Source organism: Gavia stellata, chromosome 2 (genome assembly GCF_030936135.1).
Source record: "Gavia stellata isolate bGavSte3 chromosome 2, bGavSte3.hap2, whole genome shotgun sequence".
NCBI lineage: Eukaryota > Metazoa > Chordata > Aves > Gaviiformes > Gaviidae > Gavia > Gavia stellata.
The window spans coordinates 52,805,522-52,828,785 of NC_082595.1; the positions used below are offsets into that span (position 1 = coordinate 52,805,522).

The 23,264-nt window shown below is 39.8% G+C and overlaps 1 protein-coding gene across 1 annotated transcript in view; it reads left to right on the forward strand.

The window, feature by feature from the left end:
* The window catches only part of PTPRK (protein tyrosine phosphatase receptor type K), a 320,227-nt gene that overhangs the window by 46,919 nt on the left and 250,044 nt on the right, over positions 1-23,264 (forward strand). The window contains exon 2 of the mRNA XM_059835338.1: positions 1,025-1,296. Coding sequence (XP_059691321.1) covers positions 1,025-1,296 — 272 coding nt within the window. The remainder of the gene's footprint in view (positions 1-1,024; positions 1,297-23,264) is intronic.

Genomic DNA, 23,264 nt, shown 5'->3' on the forward strand with positions numbered 1-23,264 from the left:
GATTTTCCATCAATATGCTCATTCATGTACATACTCTGAGAACTTCGATGGACAAGAGCTCACAAATCTATGATTTTTTTAAAATTTAGGCTGATTTTTGAACTATATTTTTGATGGATTTCATCTGAGCCTTCTTCAGGAGGAAGGACTCTTTATTATGGTTCTCTTTAGGCTTAGAAGTAGAAGCAAAATTTGTCAACATGAAGCTTCTGGAATCATTAAGCAGGAGGGTAGGTAAGTTCAGGTTAGGAAACTTTCTTGCAGCAAGGATTCAGATTGTATACCGAGTTGGATTTTCTCACCTGGTTGTAATGTTTTGCCTGGCATGCTATGTCTCAAAGCTTTTGTTCTCTGGGGTTCATTCACTAGGTAGTACCTAGTATGCAGTTGTTGCTCTTGAGATGGGCTCTCTTCCAGTTACAGAAACTTCTGTTATCCCCTCAAACCCATTGGCAAATGGAGCATCAAACCCAACTTTTCAGGACAAATGTGGCTTGGTGTCCTAAGTGAGCTGTTTCTATTGCTAATGTATCTAAAATTCAGGTCTTGCCTCTTTTTCTGGTTAGAAAAAGGGTGTGATAAAGGTGCATTGAGGAATGCGGACCTTATTCCATATTTTTCATTTTCAGGAAACCTGTGGAGCAAGTTGAGATAATTTTTGCCTCAGTGACCTCAGAATAATGATGATCCTTTGCTCTTCTCATTATTTTTATTCAGTCCATCTGTGACACTATTTCCAATTATCTGATCCTAAAACAGGAGAGAGAAGAGTGTGTAGGTGGAAGCATCTAGATAGGTCCTCAGAGCTATGTGATGTCTTCTATGGATACTGCTTCAGTGATGTTTCTAGGCATTTTATACCTTGCTGGATTTCTTGCTACTTGAATTTTGAGATTTTGGGATATGAAAACCTTTGCATTCCATCCTTTTTCACAGTTGATCAATCAGTTTCTTGGCATTTGTCTTTTTCCTTACTACTGTTTTTGTTTTGTTTTGTTTCCTTTCCCACTCCCTCCTTCTTTAGGATCATATATGATAGTGATTTCCTCAGACCATGACCCTGGAGAAAAGACTCGACTCCAGCTTCCAACGATGAAAGAAAATGATACTCACTGCATTGATTTCAGCTACCTTCTGTACAGCAAGAACGGAGCAAACCCGGGCACTTTGAACATCCTGGTTAGGGTGAACAAAGGGCCGCTGGCTAATCCCATCTGGAATGTCACTGGCTCTACTGGCAAAGACTGGCTTCGAGCGGAGTTGGCTGTCAGCACTTTCTGGCCCAATGAGTATCAGGTAAGCTTGCAATAAATTCTCACCGCTGTGTAATGTTTACGGTGAGGTCCTATACAGTTTGCATTCGTTTTGGTTAGTTCTGATAGAGTATTTTCCCAATGTCCTTAAATAAATTGTTCCATTCAGAATAAATAATTATTTGGGGATGGGTATTTTTTTATAGGAGGTGATCGTTCAAAGTTATCTGTTATTCTATAATAGGAAAAAAGTAAGCTGGAAACAAGCCTCATTAAAAGAAATGGTAAGGTTAAAGTTGAGGAACATCAAAAATTATAAACTCCCAGAAATAATTGCCTGTGCAACTGTAATTTTTACCTGTCTTCCCTCCTCTTTTGGATATGCCTGTGTTACCGTGTCTAATTACATGACCATAAACTGTGGTTTTTTTCCACATGACATTTGCTGTGCAGGCAGAATGGTGCTCACCTAATGAGCAGCTGCTCAGAATGTGTTTTTCTCCTGTTTGCTCGCTATGGGACAAAACCACCTGCAGTGTAGGGCTGTTGTTTAGAGAGAAAAATCGTCTTGTTATTACTAGATGCTGTTATTTGATTTGTTTGATTAACCTGAGAAAGTACCTGCAGCTGTTTCTCTCAGTGGGTATTTGATGTGAATGATGAATCTCATACACAGGCATTTTTGTCCTGGCATGTAGGAGAGGGAAGAGTTGGATTAGATGCACTCATATGAGTTGTTATACCATGAGGTGTTATGCCATTGTTGTATGTAGTGTGCTTACAGGCCACTGTCTAAGGACACTTCAGGTCATTAGTGGTCTTGCAAACAGTTTGGATGTCTGGGCTAGTTATCAAATGAAGCAAAGTGGCCTCTTCATTAATGGTTTTCTTGAATAGACATATTGTAGGAATGTTTCTTAAAGTGCCTCTTCTAAGGTTCTTTGCAATTGCCCACCATCAAAATAATCTCCATAAAAAACAAGCATCAGTGCAAGCAGCCTTACTTATAGGTTGAAACTGATGTAATTTATTATCATTTTATGTTTTTCTCCAGTTTTTGTTTCCCTGGTTTTAATATTTTTATTTATAAAGGAATTTAATCTATCCGTTACACTGAAACTGGGTGAAATGTGATTTTAAAGTTCTGAAACCTGGTTTCAAAAAGGTTGGCTTCTTAGGAGGTTTTTTATTAACCCTTTTATGTTGCTAGAAAGTAGCTTTTGGTGTGCTTAAAAAACCAGGAGCCTTTTATAGCAGTATAGTAGTAATCAAGTATAGCAGTATTATATGCAGTAAATCAGGTTTCTGCTGACAGATGGCCAGGCTTGACAATGAGATTGGTGGTTGGGGCCTTATTTTAGCAACATGGCCATTTTTCACTTGCATTATAGCCTTCACATCATCTCTCTATAGACTGTGCTTAAATTCATTCTTTCCCTTAGCGCGTGTGTCCAGCAGAATATTGAAATAATGTGTAACACAGTTTGTTTTAAAATTAAAAATAAATCTGGGGTAGGACTGGAGAACTGTTAATGCAACCTGCTGCGACTTGTGTACAACTTGCACAATTGCTTTTTATGAACAGGAGGGGAAATCTGCATGCTGTCCGTGCATGCACAAACAGGGTTGGTAGTTTTGTGGTTTTAAGTGGTTCTTTGAGGTCTCAAAGTCAACATTGCTGCTCTTTTTTTTTTTTCCTTTAAGTGTTAGTTTGTAGTTGAGTTTAAGTTTTAGTTTTGAGTTGAGTTATTCTTTGGCATAGAAGTCTTTTTTTCATTTTTCTCATAGGAGTTCTTTGCTGTAGAGCTCTAGCTTGTGATTTTGGCACTTTGATCTACCTGTTGGTCCATGAGTTTAGCTAGCACTGAAGGGAAATATGCATCAGTTTTTCTAACGTGGTGGAAGAGGTTCGTTACTAAACTGGGAATTGGATCTCTGCCTGTACAAGCAAGGTCAGTGCTAAAGATCACTGCGGAGCACAGCTGTTTGCATGTACTTTGTTAATCAGGTCAACTTCATTGCCATTTCCTTCACTTTTAAGTGAGGGAAGAGAATAGAGATTAGCACAGGTTATGTTATAAGGAAGTCTCGTATGGTGACTTGGAAGTTAGCAGGATGGCTGTGTTTAATAGTACTAATGAAGTGCTGCACCTAGGCTAATTAGCTCCTAAACAGCATTTCTATGCTCTGCTATGCTGGTTGAAGCTTTATTGCTTCCTGTTCAAAACTAGCACAGTGTTTTTGCATGTCATTGGTCAATAGTATAGATACAGCTTATGCATCTTTGGATGGACTTAACATTTCTTTTTACTTAGAAGATGTGTGTGGGTGTATATATATATATTTTAAAATAATCCATTTACTTGCCTTTCTTTAACTATATTCTGTTGTGTGGGCTTTTTTTTTTGTGTGTGTTTTTTTACTTACTAATTTTCTGACAAATTACAGTACAGTTTATTACAATAGCTTTACTGGATCAAGCTGAATTTTTGTTTAGCTTCGTATCCTGTCTCTGATGGCAGATAACAGTGAAAGCTTGTAGAAGGGTTCACGAACAGACAAACTCATGGTCATGCCTCTCCAGAATACACTTCCAGCCTTGAGCCTGTTTGTGGCTCAAGAATTTTGAGCTTAAGAACCAAAGCAGTGCCTTTCTATACTCCTGTTAGTCCATGGGGGCTTTTTGCACTGGTTTAAGCTTCTAGTGTCTACACTGTGTATGACATGAAATTCTAATGTTAAGTACACCTTAGGACCATTCTTGTCGGTTTCTCCAAGCATGGGGCCTGTAATTCCTCACTTGTCATGTTTTGCACTTTAGAAGTTTCAACAGTCCTGTAATGACATGATCTGTCTTCTCTCTCTCCTGCTAGCAAGCCATCTGCATCTTCTATTCTGTTTGTTTAACATGTGGATGAACTGTTGAGGAATCCCTTGGGATCGAGGATATGATTTGATTTTTGGTCCTTTTTCTGGAATCTTTTTTTATCACTCCGTTGGAAATATGCTACCTTTGACCTGCCTAAAGTTTGCTTCAAAGGAAAAATATTTTGGGATTTTTGTTGTTTAAACTTTGTAGCTGTCTGGGAGTTTTGTCTCTCTATTGTCTATGTTGGTTACTACTGTAACTCATTAATTTATTTTAGTTAAGATATTTATTCCTGTCTGGATGTGTTGTTTTGTCTAATGCTTGTGTTCATTTCCCCAAGTTCTCTCCTGCTTTGCACAGTAGGAGGGCTGTCTCTTCCTTTCTTCTTCTGTCACAGGCATTTTTCCACTTCTCCTCCTGTGCCAACTATGTCATCCTTTTTAAATTTTGTGTGTGTGTGGTTTTTGTTTGTTTTTGCACCCTGTCCCCCAAAAGTCCTTTGTTTCCTATATTTTGTGTGCTTCCCCCACCTGGTCACATGGTCACAGTTTTGCTCCCGCTGGTCACGTCCTTGCTTGGTCACGTGTGAGGTTCACTTTGCAATGTGAACCATGGACTTCCTTGTTCTGGTTTTATATTACATCTCTCTGTTTTTTGTAACCTTTGATCAGAAACTGATAAAGGAACTCTTGACTTGGAACCACAAATCTCAAAACTTGTAAAAAATTAATTACTTGGTTTCTTTATGGTTCTTTAAAACTTCATTATACAGTAATAGGGCTCTGGAGTTTAATGAAGAGGCTGGTTAGGATACCTGCTTGATAGGAGTGATGGTTACACTTGGAAGTATTGCTAGCAAACAAAAAATACTGAACTGCACCAAACAGAAGTACTTCTATCAGTTCAGGGAGACTAATGATGCGTGACCATTTAAAGTGTGGGAAAACTCTAGAAAACCAAATCATTTCCTTGCTGAATTGTGAATCCTGATTTGGATAATGAATCTGTTCTTTATTTTAATATTGATGATTTACAGGATTCATAAAAGTTTAAATAGCTCAGATCTTGGAATGTTATTTTCCTTTATGATCTTAAAAGGTCTTGAAACTGTAATAGAATTATTACAGGAGGATGGCAGATTGATTGAAGATTCACTAATCATGTGTATAGTTGGGCCAAATGCCAGATAAGATGGGAAACGGATTTCTTGTGAAATACGAGAATTTGTTGCCTTTTTGGATATCAGATAACTATTCTAAACTCATAGGCATGTGAGACTGCAAACCAGCTGCATGCAGAAAAGTTTGGGAAAGCAGGGAATTTGATTTGTTTTAGTCAGTTGGTACACCTAAGAAAGGAAAGCAACAAATGAAACGCTAGTGGAAAGTACAGAAGTACCTATGGCCTGTGTGAACTGTGTAGAACTGAGTCAAAGGCCAACTCAAGAAGAAGAAAGCCACCCTCCCAAACTCCCACTTCCTATTTATAAGACAGATGTCCTTGATTCTATACGATCTCTAACCTTGAAGCGCTCTGTAGCATCCAGAAAATCCAAAGAAGCTCTTCAAAAAAGAAAGCATTCGAAAGAACTGATACTTTAAAAGGATTTTATTTAAAATACATTGGAATACGGAAAATTACTTAAAACAATATCAGAGACATACTAGATGAACAAAACTTGAAACAGTGGAATTGAATATAGAAAATGTTATATTTGAACATACTAAGAAAAACTGATAAGCAGCCAGCCAGTTAATGTTAAAACTTGCTGTAAGTCATGGATGTTGAGTTGTGAGACAGTGAATGTCTTGTTGTGGAAGTCTCAGCATGAGCAAGAGTTCAGCACCGGAGGATCCATCTGAGGGGCAGTGCTTCAGTAGGCTAAGTTTCTCTGGCCTAGAAAAAGACACAGTTCAGGGGAACGTGATAAAGGTCTGCAAAAACCATTGCTGGTATGAAGGGGAATCCTCTTCCAGTTCAAGAATTGGGGTCCTTTTTGTTCTGGTGAGGGAATCAGACTGAAAAGAAGCAAACGGAGGTGGGTCATACAGCAGGCTGTAGACCCACGAAAGTCTGTGGTGGGAGTAGCTGTTCTGGATACCAGAGGAGTATGTAGGCTTAAGGAGACGGCTAGGCAAGTTCTTGAAAGAGAACTATTAGAAATCAGTAATGAGGCAAACAAGTCCAGTAAGTCTCATGGACTGAAAGTAGCTGGAGGAGCAGAGAATGTTTTGGGGGGCACAGAGAAGTGATGTGCATTCTTGCCCTGTTCTTACCTTTCCTTATGACCACTGTTAAAGAAAAGATGTTGGGGTAAGTAGATCTCTGGCCTGAACTGCGAAGCCATTGTCAAGTTTTATACAAAGGGCAAAGGCCTCTTTCCACGCACCCCCCACCCCCCCTGCAAGTGGGTGTGTACTTAATTTGTTTCCATATTCCTAGGCAGACTAAATGTAATTTTTATATTCTGTGGTTACCTAAACCAGTCTGGTCATATTCTGTGAAAGTTTTTGTTCCGGCTGTAGAAATGAAAACTAACTTGATCTGCCACTAGCAGCCCTACGCCCATTTCTCTTGGCTCTTTTCCCCTTGTCATCTCCTTTCAATCTAACTTGGGGTAACAGATATTTTTAGACTTTTTAAATTTGGAATTTACAAATTGAGCCTTTTAAAGTCTTCCAGTTCCTAAGGATTCTCAGAAATAAAGTATGAATTAGAACTTAGGTTTTGAGAATGGCTAGAATTTCATTCTAGCAGAGATAAAAAAATTGTTTAGTAAAATGTGTTAGTATAAAGGTTGACTAGCTTTATAGTTAATGAAGTTCAATATTTTTATTAAACTGAGACAGGTTGGTTTTTTTCTTGAACTTGCAATAGCTTGTGTTTGGTAGGTAGTATGAGTCACCGAAATGGTCCTTGTGTAGGTGCATCATTCTTCAGCACTCCTTTTGTGGAATAACTACTTTGAGAATACTTCGTGGCTTTAAAGAATTTAAGGTAACTGTCTGTAAACGATTTTGTTCCTAATTCATTAATACACAATGAAATGGCTTATGCATCTAGTTCTTTCTTTCCTCTTCCTTCTTTCCTCCATAGTTTTCATCAGGTAAAAGCACTTTTAACTGTCTCACTGCTTACCACTATCACTAATGATTGAAAATTGGACCCCTTTGGAAATATCTCCAAATAGGAATGATGTTGCTTTCTTGTCAGAAATGCTTTGTAAACCCCTAGGTGTTCTCCTGACTGTTACTTGCTAGACAGCACTTAATCAAGACTTTCTTTCTTTATACAGTTTATTGAAGAGTTACTCAGAGAAATGCTTTTTTTATAATGAACTTTCTTATTGCTTCTCCAAGGCTTGTTAGTACAAACAAAACACCATCTTTTTTTTTTTTTTAACTGTTAGGATAAACATGAAAGTGTGCAAGCATATCTGTCACATTTCTGTCTCGTTTCTTCCAACATGTTTATCAATTTGGTGAGGACAAAGAAAGATTAAGTTCCAGCAGAGTGATTACCAGCAACATTTTAATAATTTAGTTCTGTAGATCACAAAGCACTTATGACTCTCAAAGGACTTCTACAAATACTGTCTCATTACAGTCTTCAAACTGGAAAATCATAGTACGCAGAGTGAAAGTGAGCATTGCCCAAACAAGCCCAGTCGCAGCTGAGATGCCAGCCTCCAGGTTTTCAGTTCCACCATAAGCATGGGAGATTTCATGGAAGCTCTTTGTTTTTTCTTAGAATTGACAATGCTGGTCCATGGCATTGTTTCAGTAGGGTATGTTCTGCAGGCCAGCCACAACGTGCGTTCTTTCCATCCAGAGTTAGTTCATTTATGAGCACAGGAAGTTCCTGAGGGATAAGGGAATGATGGTGGTGGGAAAGCAAGTAAGTGTTGGTGATATATGCTGTCGTCCTCACCCCTGTCTGTTGTGTTGTGTCTCCTCCTCCCTTTTTTTTCTTAAGAACTTTTTAATTGTCATAAGGAGAGGAATATAATAGCTTTCCCAGCTTGCTGGATTTAATTTCTGTTAGCCTATTTTGGAGATACCTGATTTGTTTTGGGGTCTGTTACATTAAAAAAGGGCAAATATGTTCAGTTAGTATCAAAAAATGTTTACAATTAAAAATAGCAGAGATTTTTGTTAATCAGGTAAAATCTGTCAACTTTGTCTAAGCCAGTGACCCAAGCCATACTTCTCCATTGCAAGCAGAGACTGCTCTGCCTCCACAAAATGCCAAGAACCCCACTCCAGCAAGGGAGGAGAAGAAATTACTTTGGCTGGCTTGGTTTTTACAGGCTAAGGAACCATGGAGTCTGAGCAGTCACTTATGTTGCTCTATCCTTAGTCCTGTGCTGAAGAAAAAATGAATTTGCAGAAGTTTGATGTTAAAGTGTTTGTATGTCTAAAAAGAAAATTTTAGAGATAATGTAGCTCTTCAGAAAATAACACATTTTTCTAAGTTTACTCCTGCCTTTTTCCTTTGTTTACATTTTACAATGCTGTCTTTCCACTGCTTTGCTTTCTGTTATATTGCAGTCTGTGAGTAGCTTGCTTTTGTTCTACCATGTTCTGGGTTTCCTTTGCTAAATGTATGATCTGAACTTAACACTAGGGTAGAAATGTCATACTTGAAGCACTGGAGTGTTGTAAGGAACTGTGTGGCTATGCATACAAGATGTTCATTTCTCTTTCCATTGAATAACGTAGTGTCAATGAACCTGATCAGCATTTTGACTTTTTTCACTATTCCCTGCAAGATAGTGGGTATCTTCAAGGAAAGATGACAAAAATTTACTAGATGCTTGGCATTTCCAAAGGCAATGAAAGATTTGGAGGTTAATGTGCTGTATGAGTCCGTGTTATAAATTATCTTTAAGTACCTAAAAGTCTCAGGTGGAAAACTGAATGGCTGTAAACTCATGAAGACTTACTTGGAGATAAATATGTAATATTTTTTCCAGTGCTTAGTTTCTGATGAAATATATGTGGCTTTAACCTCAGCACTCTTCCAGGAAACATTCCACTCATCAGCAAGGTGGTATGCAAATTTTATATTAACCTTGATTACCAAGATTATGAAAAACCTGTAGCATTTCCCTCCCTGTCATACAGCTGGGACTGTCAGGCCACGAGGTGTAAAACACTATTGCTAATCAGCCACCTCGAGTGCCTTACTCAATTTTTCAGAAATACAAGATTGACTTACATCATGGAGTGTAAATAAAGATCTGGATGGTTCCTTCTGTCAGGATTTTTTCTTTTTTTAGGATTTTTGTCTATAGTTGGAAAGCATGATTACTTTTTACATAAAAAGCTTAGATTTTGTCATAGTTTTATCAGCTTCTGCAAGATCCCGTCCCTTTCTAAGAAAAATTGTGAACATCATGCTATCAAAAAGCTGGCAATGATATACTCTTCCACTCGTCTCTTCTTAAAATACTTTTTTATTCACATTAAAGTGCAATGAATGAAAGAGGTTTATGACAGAAATCAGTGATATGTGCTTGAAGTAGATGGTTAAAGAAGCGGAAACTGATAATACTTTATTTCATTATATAGGTTCTGAAAAGATTCAGTAATGAATTGTGCTCTGCTAGGGGTTTCCAGACTACCCCTAAGTGAAAGTAAATGAAGGAAAAAAATATAATAGCACGGTATTGAATGATTATCAAAAAGTTCACTAAAATCTCTGCAATGCAAAAATTGGAAACCAATCAGCCTCCAAATTTATGGGCCTTGAAGAGCCAGGGACTTTGACTTCAAAGTCTGAACTCATCAATTCATCACTGATAAGATGTATTCTTAGATAATTTTTGCTGTGAAGCATTGTATGCTTCTAGATGTCTGGATTTTCCTTATGTGATCCCCTGTACCACCACCCCCTCTCCCAAATGCCTATGTCAGGGGAAAAAAAAATACTGAGAATTATGCAGCCACTTACTGTTCTTTTTGTCCTTTCCTGCATTTTATTATTTAGGGCAAGATGAAATGTTCTAGAAGATTTTTTTGTGTGTGTGTTTGTCTGTGCACACCGTGCTATAATGCGTTCGTTGTTTTGGTGGGTTTTTTGAATATTTTCTCTTTTTCTAATGCTAAATGATAAACAAGCCTGAGGCTTGGAGTAAAGTCAAAAGTTTTTCTTCATCCAGAGTAGTATGTAATAGGAATCCTATGTTGACTGATGATATGACCTCCTCATAGGGAAATAAATGCCTCATATCTTTGTAATTCTCTCTACCCTGTGTGTACTTCTTTTCTTTAGTTTAGACTTTGTTTGAGGTGACATTGAAAAACTGAAATAGTTGGTCTGAAGGAACTTGGAGCTACTGCACTGACGCACATGGATACCGAATCTATGTTACCAAACACTCTTAAAGGGCTGATTTTCAGTGATGAATACATGCCTGCATGACAAAGATTAATGTTGCACAAAATATCTAAATCATCTATCAAGGACCAGTTCTTAAAAATAGTTTACATTTCACTTCAGGAAATGCATGTCCTGGGATGCTGCAGCTAACCAGAAAAGACAGACCAATTCATGTTCAAACTGAGCTGTTACTTGTTTTCAGAACCACTGTTTTACTTGGTCTGCACGAGCTGTAGCGTATTGGCTTAATATCAGTCATTCTTAGAAAAGACAGCTTACAACCAGCACAATACCAATGGGTCATTTACAGGAAAGGAAACAGGTCTGAATGAACAAATAACTCCTTTGAGAAAAATAGCAAAGATTCATTTGTAAAACTAAAATACTGAATGCTGTAATATGGGTGATGAATTTGTAAATTAGGTAGATGATGATGAGGAAGACAAGGTAGAAGAAAGTAAGTAAATTGTCCGGGAGTTGATCTGTTTGAGGGTAAGGAAGGCTCTGCAGAGGGATCTGGACAGGCTGGATCCATGGGCCGAGGTCAATTGTATGAGGTTCAACAAGGCCAAGTGCCGGGTCCTGCACTTGGGTCACAACAACCCCATGCAACGCTACAGGCTTGGGGACGAGTGGCTGGAAAGCTGCCCCGCAGAAAAGGACCTGGGGGTGTTGGTTGACAGCCGGCTGAAGATGAGCCAGCAGTGTGCCCAGGTGGCCAAGAAGGCCAACGGCATCCTGGCCTGTATCAGAAAGAGTGTGGCCAGCAGGAGCAGGGAGGTGATGGTGCCCCTGTACTCGGCTCTGGTGAGGCCGCACCTCGAATCCTGTGTTCAGTTTTGGGCCCCTCACTACCAGAAGGACATTGAGGTGCTGGAGCGTGTCCAGAGAAGGGCGACGAAGCTGGTGAGGGGTCTGGAGCACAAGTCTTATGAGGAGCAGCTGAAGGAACTGGGGCTGTTCAGTCTGGAGAAGAGGAGGCTGAGGGGAGACCTCATCGCTCTCTGCAATTACCTGAAAGGGGGTTGCAGAGAGGTGGGTGTTGGTCTCTTCTCCCAAGTGACTAGCGACAGGACAAGAGGAAATGGTCTCAAGTTGCATCAGGGGAGGTTTAGGCTGCATATTAAGAAAAATTTCTTTACTGAGAGAGTGGTGAAGCATTGGAACAGGCTGCCCGGGGAGGTGGTGGAGTCACCATCCCTGGAGGTGTTCAAGGAACGTGTGGACGAGGCATTGTGGGACATGGTTTAGTGGGCAGGGTGGTGTTGGTTGATGGTTGGACTTGATGATCTTACAGGTCTTTTCCAACCTTAATGATTCTGTGATTCTGTGAAGTAGGAAATAATATTCCTACTGCTATGTGGGAACTTGCATTCAATGGCAGTCACTTGATACGTCTTCCTAATACTAAGAAAATCAAACCTTAAGTACAATTCCTATTCTCTACACAGCCAACTTCATTTTGTAACCATATTAGAGCAGAGCTAAAACAGATCCTACAGCTCTAAATTATAAACTTATAATTATATCTTAAATATCATCGCTGTGGAACTAAACAAAGAAACACCTGTAAAAACCTCAACATTAAATAACATATGTAAAAATAACTTATCAAATAGAATCACAATATTTATAAGAAACCAAAGAATTTAGGAAAGCAATTAAGATCTGCTATAAGGCTCCTTTGTAAACCATGAAAATTTACTACATTTAAAATTACAGTAATTGAACCAATAAAAGTGAAGCAGTCAAACGAAGCCACATTTTAACTTAAACACAAACTGTGTCATTGTCTTTAATAACCTAATCTCATTTCAAACTATATGAGTGATACCAATGGAAAAGTTCAGCTTCAATGCTTGGTACACAGACAGGTTCCACATTTACAGCTGCACACCTCCCCCACATGATCTATGGAGACATGAAGTATCTGGCCCTATTCTTGCTCTGGAATAAATTGACTCTACCAAACAACATTAAAATTACTAAACTTCCCAATTTATGTGTTTTGAAATTGACATGTTTTTCCATTTTTATGAAAACTATACTTGATTTTTTGTAATGTTTTTTAAAAAAATTAATTACAAATTTGTATTTTAGGCAAATAAACACACTAAACACATTGAGCACACTTAAGGAAGCAGATCCTACTTTCATTTTTACATATATTTTCTGAAAGTAAATATCTGATCACTAACAATTTTTGCGGGAAAAAAAAAATTCTCCCTAGAAATAGCCATATATTCACTTCTTGTGGCCCTCAGTGCTCCAGCAGCAATTTAACTGGCCATTAAATAATGCCTCCAGAAGGATTTGTTGCCTGTTACTGATGTCCCAGCTCCAGGAAGTTGCAGCTGAGGCGACCACCTTCCATGTGGTCCCCCCCGCTTCCTAGTGGTGACTGATCCAGCAGCTTGTGCTCTGCTGATGCTCACATTTGGAGCCTTCCTTGCGATTTACCCCTTCCATGTCCTCCTGCAGGCTTCTGAGACAAAGGCCCTATGGCAGTTTGCTTTTGTTACAGGTTCAGAAAATTCCCTGCCTGAACATGAAGGGTGGAGTCCTGCCTGAAGTAAAGCCAAGCCTTGAAACAGCGCTGGCGCAAGCTTTTCTACCAACAAACCCTGAGAAAACAACCTCCCAAATCTTAAATGGAGATAGAGCTTTTTGTTTCCCCGCAAATCAATAGTGCAGCATCAAGTTACCAGTCTCAGGTAGTTTTGCCACAGCCCTGGTTAAGCAAGCACAGGTCACAGCATCAAAGGCAGCGCAGCACTGACCTATGGGCTAAAAAGTGCCGGAGCCTCCTGGTCCCCAAACTGCTTCCTCGCTTCCCCCCTCCCTCCCACCCCACCCTTCCCCTAACTAGGTAACCCAGCCCCCCTTCTCCCCCACCCATGCTGGGAAGCATCACACCCTTCAGTGACCCTAGGCAACTCACCAGCCTTGCATGCAAAGACTTTATTTTTGCTGTGTGGTTTGCTTAGGCTTTGTTTTGGGGGGCTTGCAATGTTTTGGTGTTTAATTATTATTTTTTATTATTTTTTTTTTCCACTGACATAGCAAGAACCTGTTCAGGGAGGAAGCCAAAGAGCACTGAAGGAAAGAGGCAGCATTTGGAAAACGACACAGTTAAATAATTTTTCATATGCCGTGCTTTGCCTCCATCCTGGCCCGACCCCAAGTATTTTTTCCTCAAACTTACCAGAAAAGATTGTTGTGAAAGTACAAGGATTTGGAATGCATTAGCCAAATATTGCCTGTTAAATGAAGCTACTGAGGTGGTTTCCACAGAGTTTGCGTTGGAGGTGTTCTGTAGCAGGGAAACTACTCTGCAATCTCAGCCATACACAACACTTGCAGAACCGGTTTTAACACTGCAGTAGACTTACTGTAGCAAGATTGCTATGGATTTAAAAATGGACTAGCTAGTTTTCCTAATTTAATTAACAATCTAATTAAACTGGAGAAGAAAATTAGTTACCGTTGTTATGACTTTACTTTTGAGTAAAATTATAACCCTCTATGTGGTTATTAAGAATACCTGTGCCTGGATTACACAGATGTTTTAAGATTCACAGAAAAAGAAACTAAGCTTAGTGGCTGTACTACTGATCCTGCCACTCCTTTTTGAGAATGCGCAAGACATACATATGCTCAAAATAAAACGCTCTCTAACTTTAGAAGCAGAAACATGAAGATATGTGTATTTCAGCAGACTTCCCCAATACAGATCTGACCACAGTCAACAAGGTCCTGAAGCATGCACATTTTTCAGTACTGTCTTACCACGCACAATACCCTTGACAAGAGAAAAAAAGGAAAAAAAAAAGGGGGGGGGAAGGGAAGTAAATTTCTGGAAAATGAAAGCTCTACTGTTACAATTTTGAAAAACAAAAAAAAGCAAAAACCCTTTCTGCTTTGGGGGGCAGTTCTTCAATCAAATATATTGAACCTAACTGATGGTTCTGTAAAGCTGCAGCCAAAGAAAGCGTATGTGTCTGGTTTAACTGTTTTGTTGTGACAAAATATCCACTTAACACATTTTTCTGTTTCTACGCACTATGCAGTATTTATCTAACATATGTAAACAAATAATATATTAAAATGCATGCCATGTTCTGTTTCACTAGGATTTCTGAATCAAGACAAACATAAAACTGAAACTACTCACAGAGCTTTTTGAAGAATATTGGTTATACTACATGTTATACTTTGGACAAATTAGTAATAAAGTAACAGTTGAGCAATGTGATTCAGACTGAATTCAATGCTACCAAGATAAGTACATCTGATGTTCCAGTTCTTTATTGAAAACCAGACAGCTGCTGCTAAACTTTATTCCCTTTCATTGTTCGAATATATATGATATTAAAATCTCATAATTAAGTCCAGGACCAACCATGATGCCTTCCTTTGTTTCATTTTTATCCTTTCAAAAACAAAAGCAAAAAACCTAGGCAGATGCGAACACGTGCTCATAGACACACGAACCTCATCACATGTACACCCACTATCAGATTTGGTGTTCACCATTTTTGGTTAAAATAGAAACATGCCAACCAAGCAAATCCCCGCTTTGTTCTGATTTCTATGCTAAGTTGCACAAAAAACCAACTGATCTCCTGTCAAGATCTATGACAGAAAATATTCTTTTGTAACCTGCAAATGCATTGCAAGCTGCTTGATATTTTAACCTGTATCAAAATACCAACACCACATTTTGATAACTTATCACAGTTTTCAGTACATTAAAAAATAGTTTAATAATTCAGTTCATATAAGACAGAAATTTGTTCAACGTGGTAGGCTCACACTTCTCTCATTAAGAGCAGCAGAAAACTGAACAATGGATTGTTACCCCACTTTTAAGATTTACATTAAAAAACACTGGAAACATGGTAACAGGAACTTGTCATCCCCTTGGCTTACCATTATGGAAAAAGGGAAGTGGGGGTTTTTTGTTGTGGTATCATTATTACTATTAATTATTGGGAGTTTTTATTTTTAAGAAACATTATGTTCTTCGGAGCTGTGTGTTCTTCATGAGCACAAATGTAGTGTAAAGGGCAGCACATACTTACTCTGCCAAAGGAGAAGACCAAAGATCCCCCTGGAAGCATGCAATTACAAAGCAGGGTAGGGACCTGTGCCAGTGCAGAGGGGAGACCAACACCAACTTCCCCTAGACCCTCTCCAAGGGCAGCAGCTGGGAAAACTGGAAAAGGGGCGGTGGAGGGGGGAGAACCAGTGTCACAGTCCTCTTGCCTGCAAGCATGGGTGCAGCAGGAGAGGGAAGCAAGGAAGCAAGGACCACAGTGCTGCCACCCTCCCTGCCCTTCTGAAGGCAAGTCTGAGATTAAGGGAGGACCTCACTGATCCTTGGTTTCCTCTCCAGACACACAACACAGTGGCTGCACTGTAACGAACCAGAATTAGAGAAATGCCAAAGTTCAATTCAAAGTTCAAGATGGCAATTCAAGCCCATCACTAGCTGAAATTGATTTTTTTTTTCGAACTGCAAAACCTCTGAAAGAGTGAACCAATCGCCAATGGAGACACACAAGGGTGCACTTATATTTGATACAAAAGGTAGCACAATTCAAAAGAAAAAAAGGGGGGGGGGAAAGACAGACTTACGCAGGTTGCAACTGTTTCTTAATTCATTTTGTGAAGGCTAGAAAATTTACAGTAATCAGCTAAGCATGGTAGAGAAGATGGGGGTGAGAAACAGGGGTTCGCTCACATGTGAGAAGGTGAGTATGTGAGCATGTGTGTCTGCTTTTAAATTCACAAAAAGAAAGAAAAAAAAATTGAGAACAGAATGATTATCTGTCACTATTCCTGCCTTAAAGGCCACAAAGTTAATGGACTTCAGTTTTTGTGAGTTTTTTTTTTTCATTTGCAGATGAAATCCAATTCTAAAGTTAACCAGTCAACCACAAATTTTGAAATTAATCAGGTCCAACCAAGTCAACTAATGATCTAATCTACCAGTGATACATGACATGAGCATAACACATGCCCAAAGGCCAGCAATCAGTTGCCACACACACTAGATATAAAGTATTTTGTTGTTGAAGTTTGGCAGCTGGAAGATACGATATTCTCACTCATTCCTTTCTCTGCTATTGCTTTTTTTCTTGTTCCGTCTTACAGCTCAAGACCACCACCACATCAGTGCCACCACAAAATCCCTAATATTTGATTCCTCTTCCAGAATTTCAAAAGTGCACTGGGAAGGCTGCTATTATAGGATTATTTTTTTTAAAGGCTTATTATAAAATCATTCAAATTGAACAAATATGCTTTTAATGCTTGTAAATGATTTCATTCCATAAATAGCAGAAAACCTCTACTACCGCCAGGTGACAGATATATGTCTCCTATATTTGAAGAACTAAAAAGCTGAAACATTGAAATTTCAGTCTCCACATGCAGCACAATAATAAAATAAAAAAAAATTATTTGATATGTTTAAAAAAAATTGGCAAGTTATTTTCTTCCAACAGACAACACCTACTGAAGAATGCACAACCTGTGAGATAAATTTATTGATTCATTCCCTGGCAAGCATAGCAAAGACTATATTTTGCTATAATTGTCAATTTTGTTATCCAAGCCAAGAAGCTGATCACTCAAGACTAAAAAAAAAAAAAAAAAAAAAAAAAAAAAAATCAATGTTACAAAATTTCTAAACTCACATGGGCACCAGCCAGGCACACACCAGTACGCTGGGTAAAGGCGATGAGGTCTGTTAAGTGAGCAGGATACTCTAAAGTTAAAGATGACTTGCATGAGGTGTGTTAAAAGTGGTCTATAGGTACCTTCCCAGTGAAATCAAACCGGACAACTTGGGTGTCTGTAAACCCAAGTCAGGAATAAATTGCCATCAAAATAGAGTACAGCGTGACTGCTGACAGACAACCACAGTCTTACAGTGGAACTGCAAGTTCAAGAAGTCCTCAAAGTCCGCTGTGCTAACTCTGTTCAGCCTCTTGCATTCAAATTTGTACCACAGTCAGCAGTTCCAGTTTGCTTGGTATCACAGTGGAGACAGAGACATGGTCCATGCTATGCATCTTAAGTCCATCAAAGGACTCAACTACAGATGCAGTGAGTGCACTGCACAGCTGGAGAATAAAGAGACTATTCATAATACTAAGGCAACCTGCATGCTGAAGATTTTTGATAGACATGGTGTTAATTTAGCATGCTTTTTCATACAGGAAACAATGAGAATTAATGAGATATTTCACTTGAAAATGACATGATGAGTGTATTTTGTATGTTCAGCTGCTGTATGGAACTGGAGTCTGTGGAACAAAGCTAATACTGCCATATGTAATGTCATTTAGCAGCTCTGAGGCTTAACTTTTTTTTGGTGGTGTTTCTAATATAAGAATTGGAAAAAAAAAAGTTCAATGATACTTGTTTCTATTAATCTACCACTGTAAGGTCACCGATTATGAACATTGGAGACAGACTTAATTCACACTTAGCAGGTATATGCTTTAAACCACTATGTAGTCTGATATTCCTATGTACCTTTTGGATGTACTCATGTTAAAAATAGTTGGTCTCCCGGTTCAGATAGAGCTTTTCTGGGCTGCTTTCAGGAGAAGCTGACTTCATGAGTCAGGGCCATATTGGCTTGCTTCTACTTGGGACGAGTCTACCTCCGCAGTGCCCTGTGCGTTTTGTTGTTCTTCTTGCTGAACGGCAATTTCAGCAGAAAACTGAGAAATTCTCACAAGGCTGCAATTGCCATCTTTCATCTTAAAATCACTTCCACCAGAAAGAAAAGATCATTACTCCCAGGGTGTAGTTAGAGGTAGTGTACTATCATGTCATCTTAGTTCAGATTATTGTCACTTATTCAAGAGGCCAAGGCAGGAAGGATCCAAGATGACAGTGGTGCTAAACTGAGCTCATCAAAGCTGTGAAGGTTTTACAGTTTGTCTGCCAAAGAGGCAGCTGAACTATAGCAAAAAAGCAATTATTTTTCTCAAGATAAAAGAACATTTTGAAAGAGATGTGAATTTTCAATATGTTTAATCCAACTTCCTAAATTAATATGAAATGTTCTGTATCTGTCCATGTAGCTACACTTGTTAGACATGCAATTTCTTCTTCTCCCTCCCATTTCTGAAGGACAAGGCCGTGCTGGCAGATTCTGCATTGTGTAGATAGTGGTCAGCACATAAGTAGACCCTGTTATGATGAATGGTGTGGATTGGTTTATATTTAGTTATTCATAAGCACCTGCTATTGAATAGTTCCTTAGTTGGGTATTCTCATTTCAAAGTATCATATTTCTGTACACTCTTAACTACTGGTTCTGTAAGAATGCTCTCACCTTGGACTTGTTCGTGAACAGCTGTACTGAGTAACTGCAAGTAGACAAGACTGTAATCTGTCCTGATGAGTTTAAATACATATCTGTCCAAGTAGCTGAAGCTGTTAACAGATGGCAGATGGAAGTAAAAACATATTGTGTGCACTGCTGCTTCTTTCTGCATTCTTCCCTCCTCCTCTATTTGGAGAAACGAGAGAGAATTATCATGTGTTCTTGAAAAGTGGATGTAACTGCTCTGCCAATGATCTTTCAAACACTCTGCTTCCAACAAAAGAGTTTTAATGTTCTCATGCCTTTGCAGAGTTGGAAAATGTTAAATAACAGTTCTGAGAAAAACATCATAGCAACTCCTTGTCATCTATGTAGAGCAGAACATAGATATTTGCAAGACAGAATGTCAATCAGGATTTAAAATGATTTTTTTTTGTCCATTTGAATAGAGAAGTATTTAGTTCTGCTGATGTTATAAAGATCTTAAAATACTTAACTTACTGTGCAGAACAATGATTTCTAAACAATTTTGAGGGAGTTATGGAATATTGAACCCCTAATTAGTTTTGTAAGAAGATGAGGGAAAATCTTCCTTCCTTGAAGTGTGTTGAGCAATACACCTCCTCCTTATTTACTCTGCCCAAAGGGTAATTTTTCTTTACATTGCAGCAACTGAATGAAAATCTCCTCAATTTTGGAAGCTTGCTTGCTTTTTTTTTTTAAAAAAAAATCTGTCCCAGCAAAGAACTAGGTAAATTTATTTTTGTTTTTGAAGTCTGTCTGAGGCCATTGGTCATTTGGAAGTATAAGTGCTTCTTTTTTGATAAGAAATGTTTGGGAGGGATTGAGTGTGACAGTAATTTGAAAGGACAAATACTTCTGTTTTTTATTGCCGTCTTGTCAATTTAGTGTGAGCTGCAGTTGCTCTTAAGCGACTTGCATGGGGTTAGCTGTCAGAGGTGAGGTTTGGGAACCCTGTGGCTTCCATGTAGTTTTTATTTTTCTCCTTCACTGGGGATTCATTTGCTTTTTACGAAGTATTTCCGTTTTATATTGCCTTATTATTCTCTCCCCATGGTAACTCTTTTTTCATTTAAAGTTAGGGTTAACAGTAGGTTTAGTATACGATACTGGATAAAAACAGTAGGAAACATTCAGGGGTTTCTCTGCTCAGCTTCTTGCCTGAATTACAGCACATCTTCAGAGAAGTAACTTTATTTTTTCCATGGAAAGACTTCATTCACCCACTTTGCTCATCTAAAGAGCAGGAAACCTTGTGGGTAGGATCTACAGGAGAGCAGTACAGACAGATTAAAACTGTCAGAAGACTGACGTTTGGAAATTCCAGGAACTGCGGTTTGAACTGGAGACAATAAAATAACTTCACTTACTGAAGGAGTAGGAACTCCCTTGGGGCATGGCTGTAAAATTGAGGCAGTCAAGCCTGCTTGCCGTTTCACGGAGTTTGTGAACATGTTCTCCTCCCCACCATCCCTAGTGTGGGTCAGCCAGAATCTCCTTGGCCCCAGACAGCTTCTCAGTGTTTAGTAGGGGAAATACTTCCAGGTCACAGGAAAGTATGAAGCTGCTTTGTCTGTGATTCCAGTTTTTTTACTGCACTGAAAAGATGAACTTGTCGCAATTCTAGTTTATTTAACATAGTTGGTTCCTTCATGTGTAGACCCGTGCTCCCTGAGCGCTGGAAGGAGGCAGGGCTGGAGGAGAGGCGAGGGCACTTCTGCCAGCCCCGGAGCACCAGGAGGGTGTCTCTCTTGTTTGTGGCTGCGCAGGGCCACTGCTCACGCTCTGCAGGCTTTGGGACCCGTTGGACCAACCAGCTGGTTTAACCCGTTAGCCTGGCAAACAAACCTAACGCTGCAATGAAAGGCAGTAGAGCAGAGTTGCTTTGGCTTCTGGAAGGATCTGATGAGCTTTGATGCTGACAGAAAGCAGGACGTGGACTGTGCAGGCAGGAACAGAGACATTAAGAGGGAAACGTGCCCCTGCTGACGGGGAAGTGCTGATAGGGTCAGCTGCTTGTTAAAATGTTGCCAAAGCTATCCAAATTTCAGGAAAGTATTTTTTTTTTTGTCTCTGAAGTTTGTGTGTTATAATTTATTAGCCCATTTAAAACATATACTTTTATCTGTCTGTGAACCCCAAGTGTTTCTTAAGATGATTGAAAGCTTAAAATTACAAATGGCTGCCACACAGACACTTATTAAAAACCAAATATATGAAGGATCTGAAAATAACCCTATGAATAGCGTCTATATTGTCTAGTACTTCTTTACAGTGTTTTTGGAACAAGTAGGGATATGTTCTTGGGGTTCTGAAAGAAAATGGTCCTGGACGACTGGAGACTTGCCAACGTGATGCCCATCTACAAGAAGGGCTGGAAGGAGGATCCGGGGAACTACAGGCCTGTCAGCCTGACCTCAGTGCCGGGGAAGATTATGGAGAGGTTCATCCTGAGGGCGCTCACAGGGCACGTGCAGGATAACCAAGGGATCAGGCCCAGCCAGCACGGGTTCATGAAAGGCAGGTCCTGCTTGACCAACCTGATCTCCTTCTATGACCAGGTGACCCGCCTAGTGGGTGAGGGAAAGGCTGTGGATGTTGTCTACCTGGACTTTAGTAAAGCCTTTGACACTGTCTCCCACAGTATTCTCCTGGAGAAGCTGGCGACTCGTGGCTCAGACAGGTGCACTCTTTGCTGGGTTAAAAACTGGCTGGATGGCCGAGCCCAGAGAGTTGTGGTGAATGGAGTCAAATCCAGTTGGTGGCCGGTCACAAGTGGAGTCCCCCAGGGCTCAGTTTTGGGGCCAGTCTTGTTTAGTATCTTCATTGATGATCTGGATGAGGGGATCGAGTGCTCCCTGAGCAAGTTTGCAGATGACACCAAGTTGGGTGGGAGTGTTGATCTGCTTGAGGGTAGGAAGGCTCTGCAGAGGGATCTGGACTGGCTGGATCCATGGGCCCAGACCAATTGGATGAGGTTCAACAAGGCCAAGTGCCGGATCCTGCACTTGGGTCACAACAACCCCATGCAACGCTACAGGCTGGGTGAAAAGTGGCTGGAAAGCTGCCCTGCAGAAAAGGACCTGGGGGTGTTGGTCGACAGCCGGCTGAATATGAGCCAGCAGTGTGCCCAGGTGGCCAAGAAGGCCAATGGCATCCTGGCCTGTATCAGAAACAGTGTGGCCAGCAGGAGCAGGGAGGTGATCGTGCCCCTGTACTCAGCGCTGGTGAGGCAGCACCTCGAATCCTGTGTTCGGTTTTGGGCCCCTCACTACAAGAAGGACATTGAGGTGCTGGAGCATGTCCAGAGAAGGGCGACGAAGCTGGTGAGGGGTCTGGAGCACAAGTCTTATGAGGAGCGGCTGAGGGAGCTGGGGTTGTTTAGCCTGGAGAAGAGGAGGCTGAGGGGAGACCTTATCGCTCTCTACAACTACCTGAAAGGGGGTTGCAGAGAGGTGGGTGTTGGTCTCTTCTCTCAAGTGACGAGTGACAGGACAAGAGGAAATGGTCTCAAGTTGCGCCAGGGGAGCTTCAGACTGCATATTAGGAAAAAGTTCTTTACTGAGAGAATGGTGAAGCATTGGAAGAGGCCGCCCAGGGAGGTGGTGGAGTCACCCTCACTGGAGGTGTTCAAGGAACGTGTGGACGAGGCATTGTGGGACATGGTTTAGTGGGCATGGTGGTGTTGGTTGATGGTTGGACTTGATGATCTTACAGGTCTTTTCCAACCGTAGTGATTCTGTGATTCTGTAAAATGAAATGCTATTTCATGGGTTTATGTATTAAAATCTGAGCATTCTGTGTTAACTTTAAAAATAGTCACTTGTTATGTGTGCTGTGTCACAGAGATCCTTTTAATGAATCCGTGTCAGTCACTGTTTACCTTAGAGAGCTCACTTGCTTACTGTTTTAATGGGCTTCCCAATGCAGTTGGACTGGTTACTCTCAAAAATATCATTTAAACCTGTTGGGTCAAATTGATACCAAATTGTATATATTGGTCTGGAAAAATAATTTTTGCTGTTTGTCATATCATTGTTTCTTAACATAGTCTTCACTTCCCACTTTGACGCTCAAATTGTTATCATTCAGAGTTAGTATTACTCTCTAGTTACTACCCTAATAGTAACCACTACTATCTAAAGATGGTTATTAAAAAAAAAAATTAGTTAATTTATTTTTAAAAACCTGAAAACCTTTAAAAGCATTTGGAAGTAGCACTTACCATGTAGTAAAGATGGGAAAGCTGATATGGAATAAGCTATAATTAACAGCTTCTTCTGTAAGTTTTCAAAAGACAGCTTGAAGTATGTTTTTCATATTAGAATATAAAGAGAGACAACTCCCAATGATGAAGCCAGTTTGTTAAATATGGGGAAACTGCATT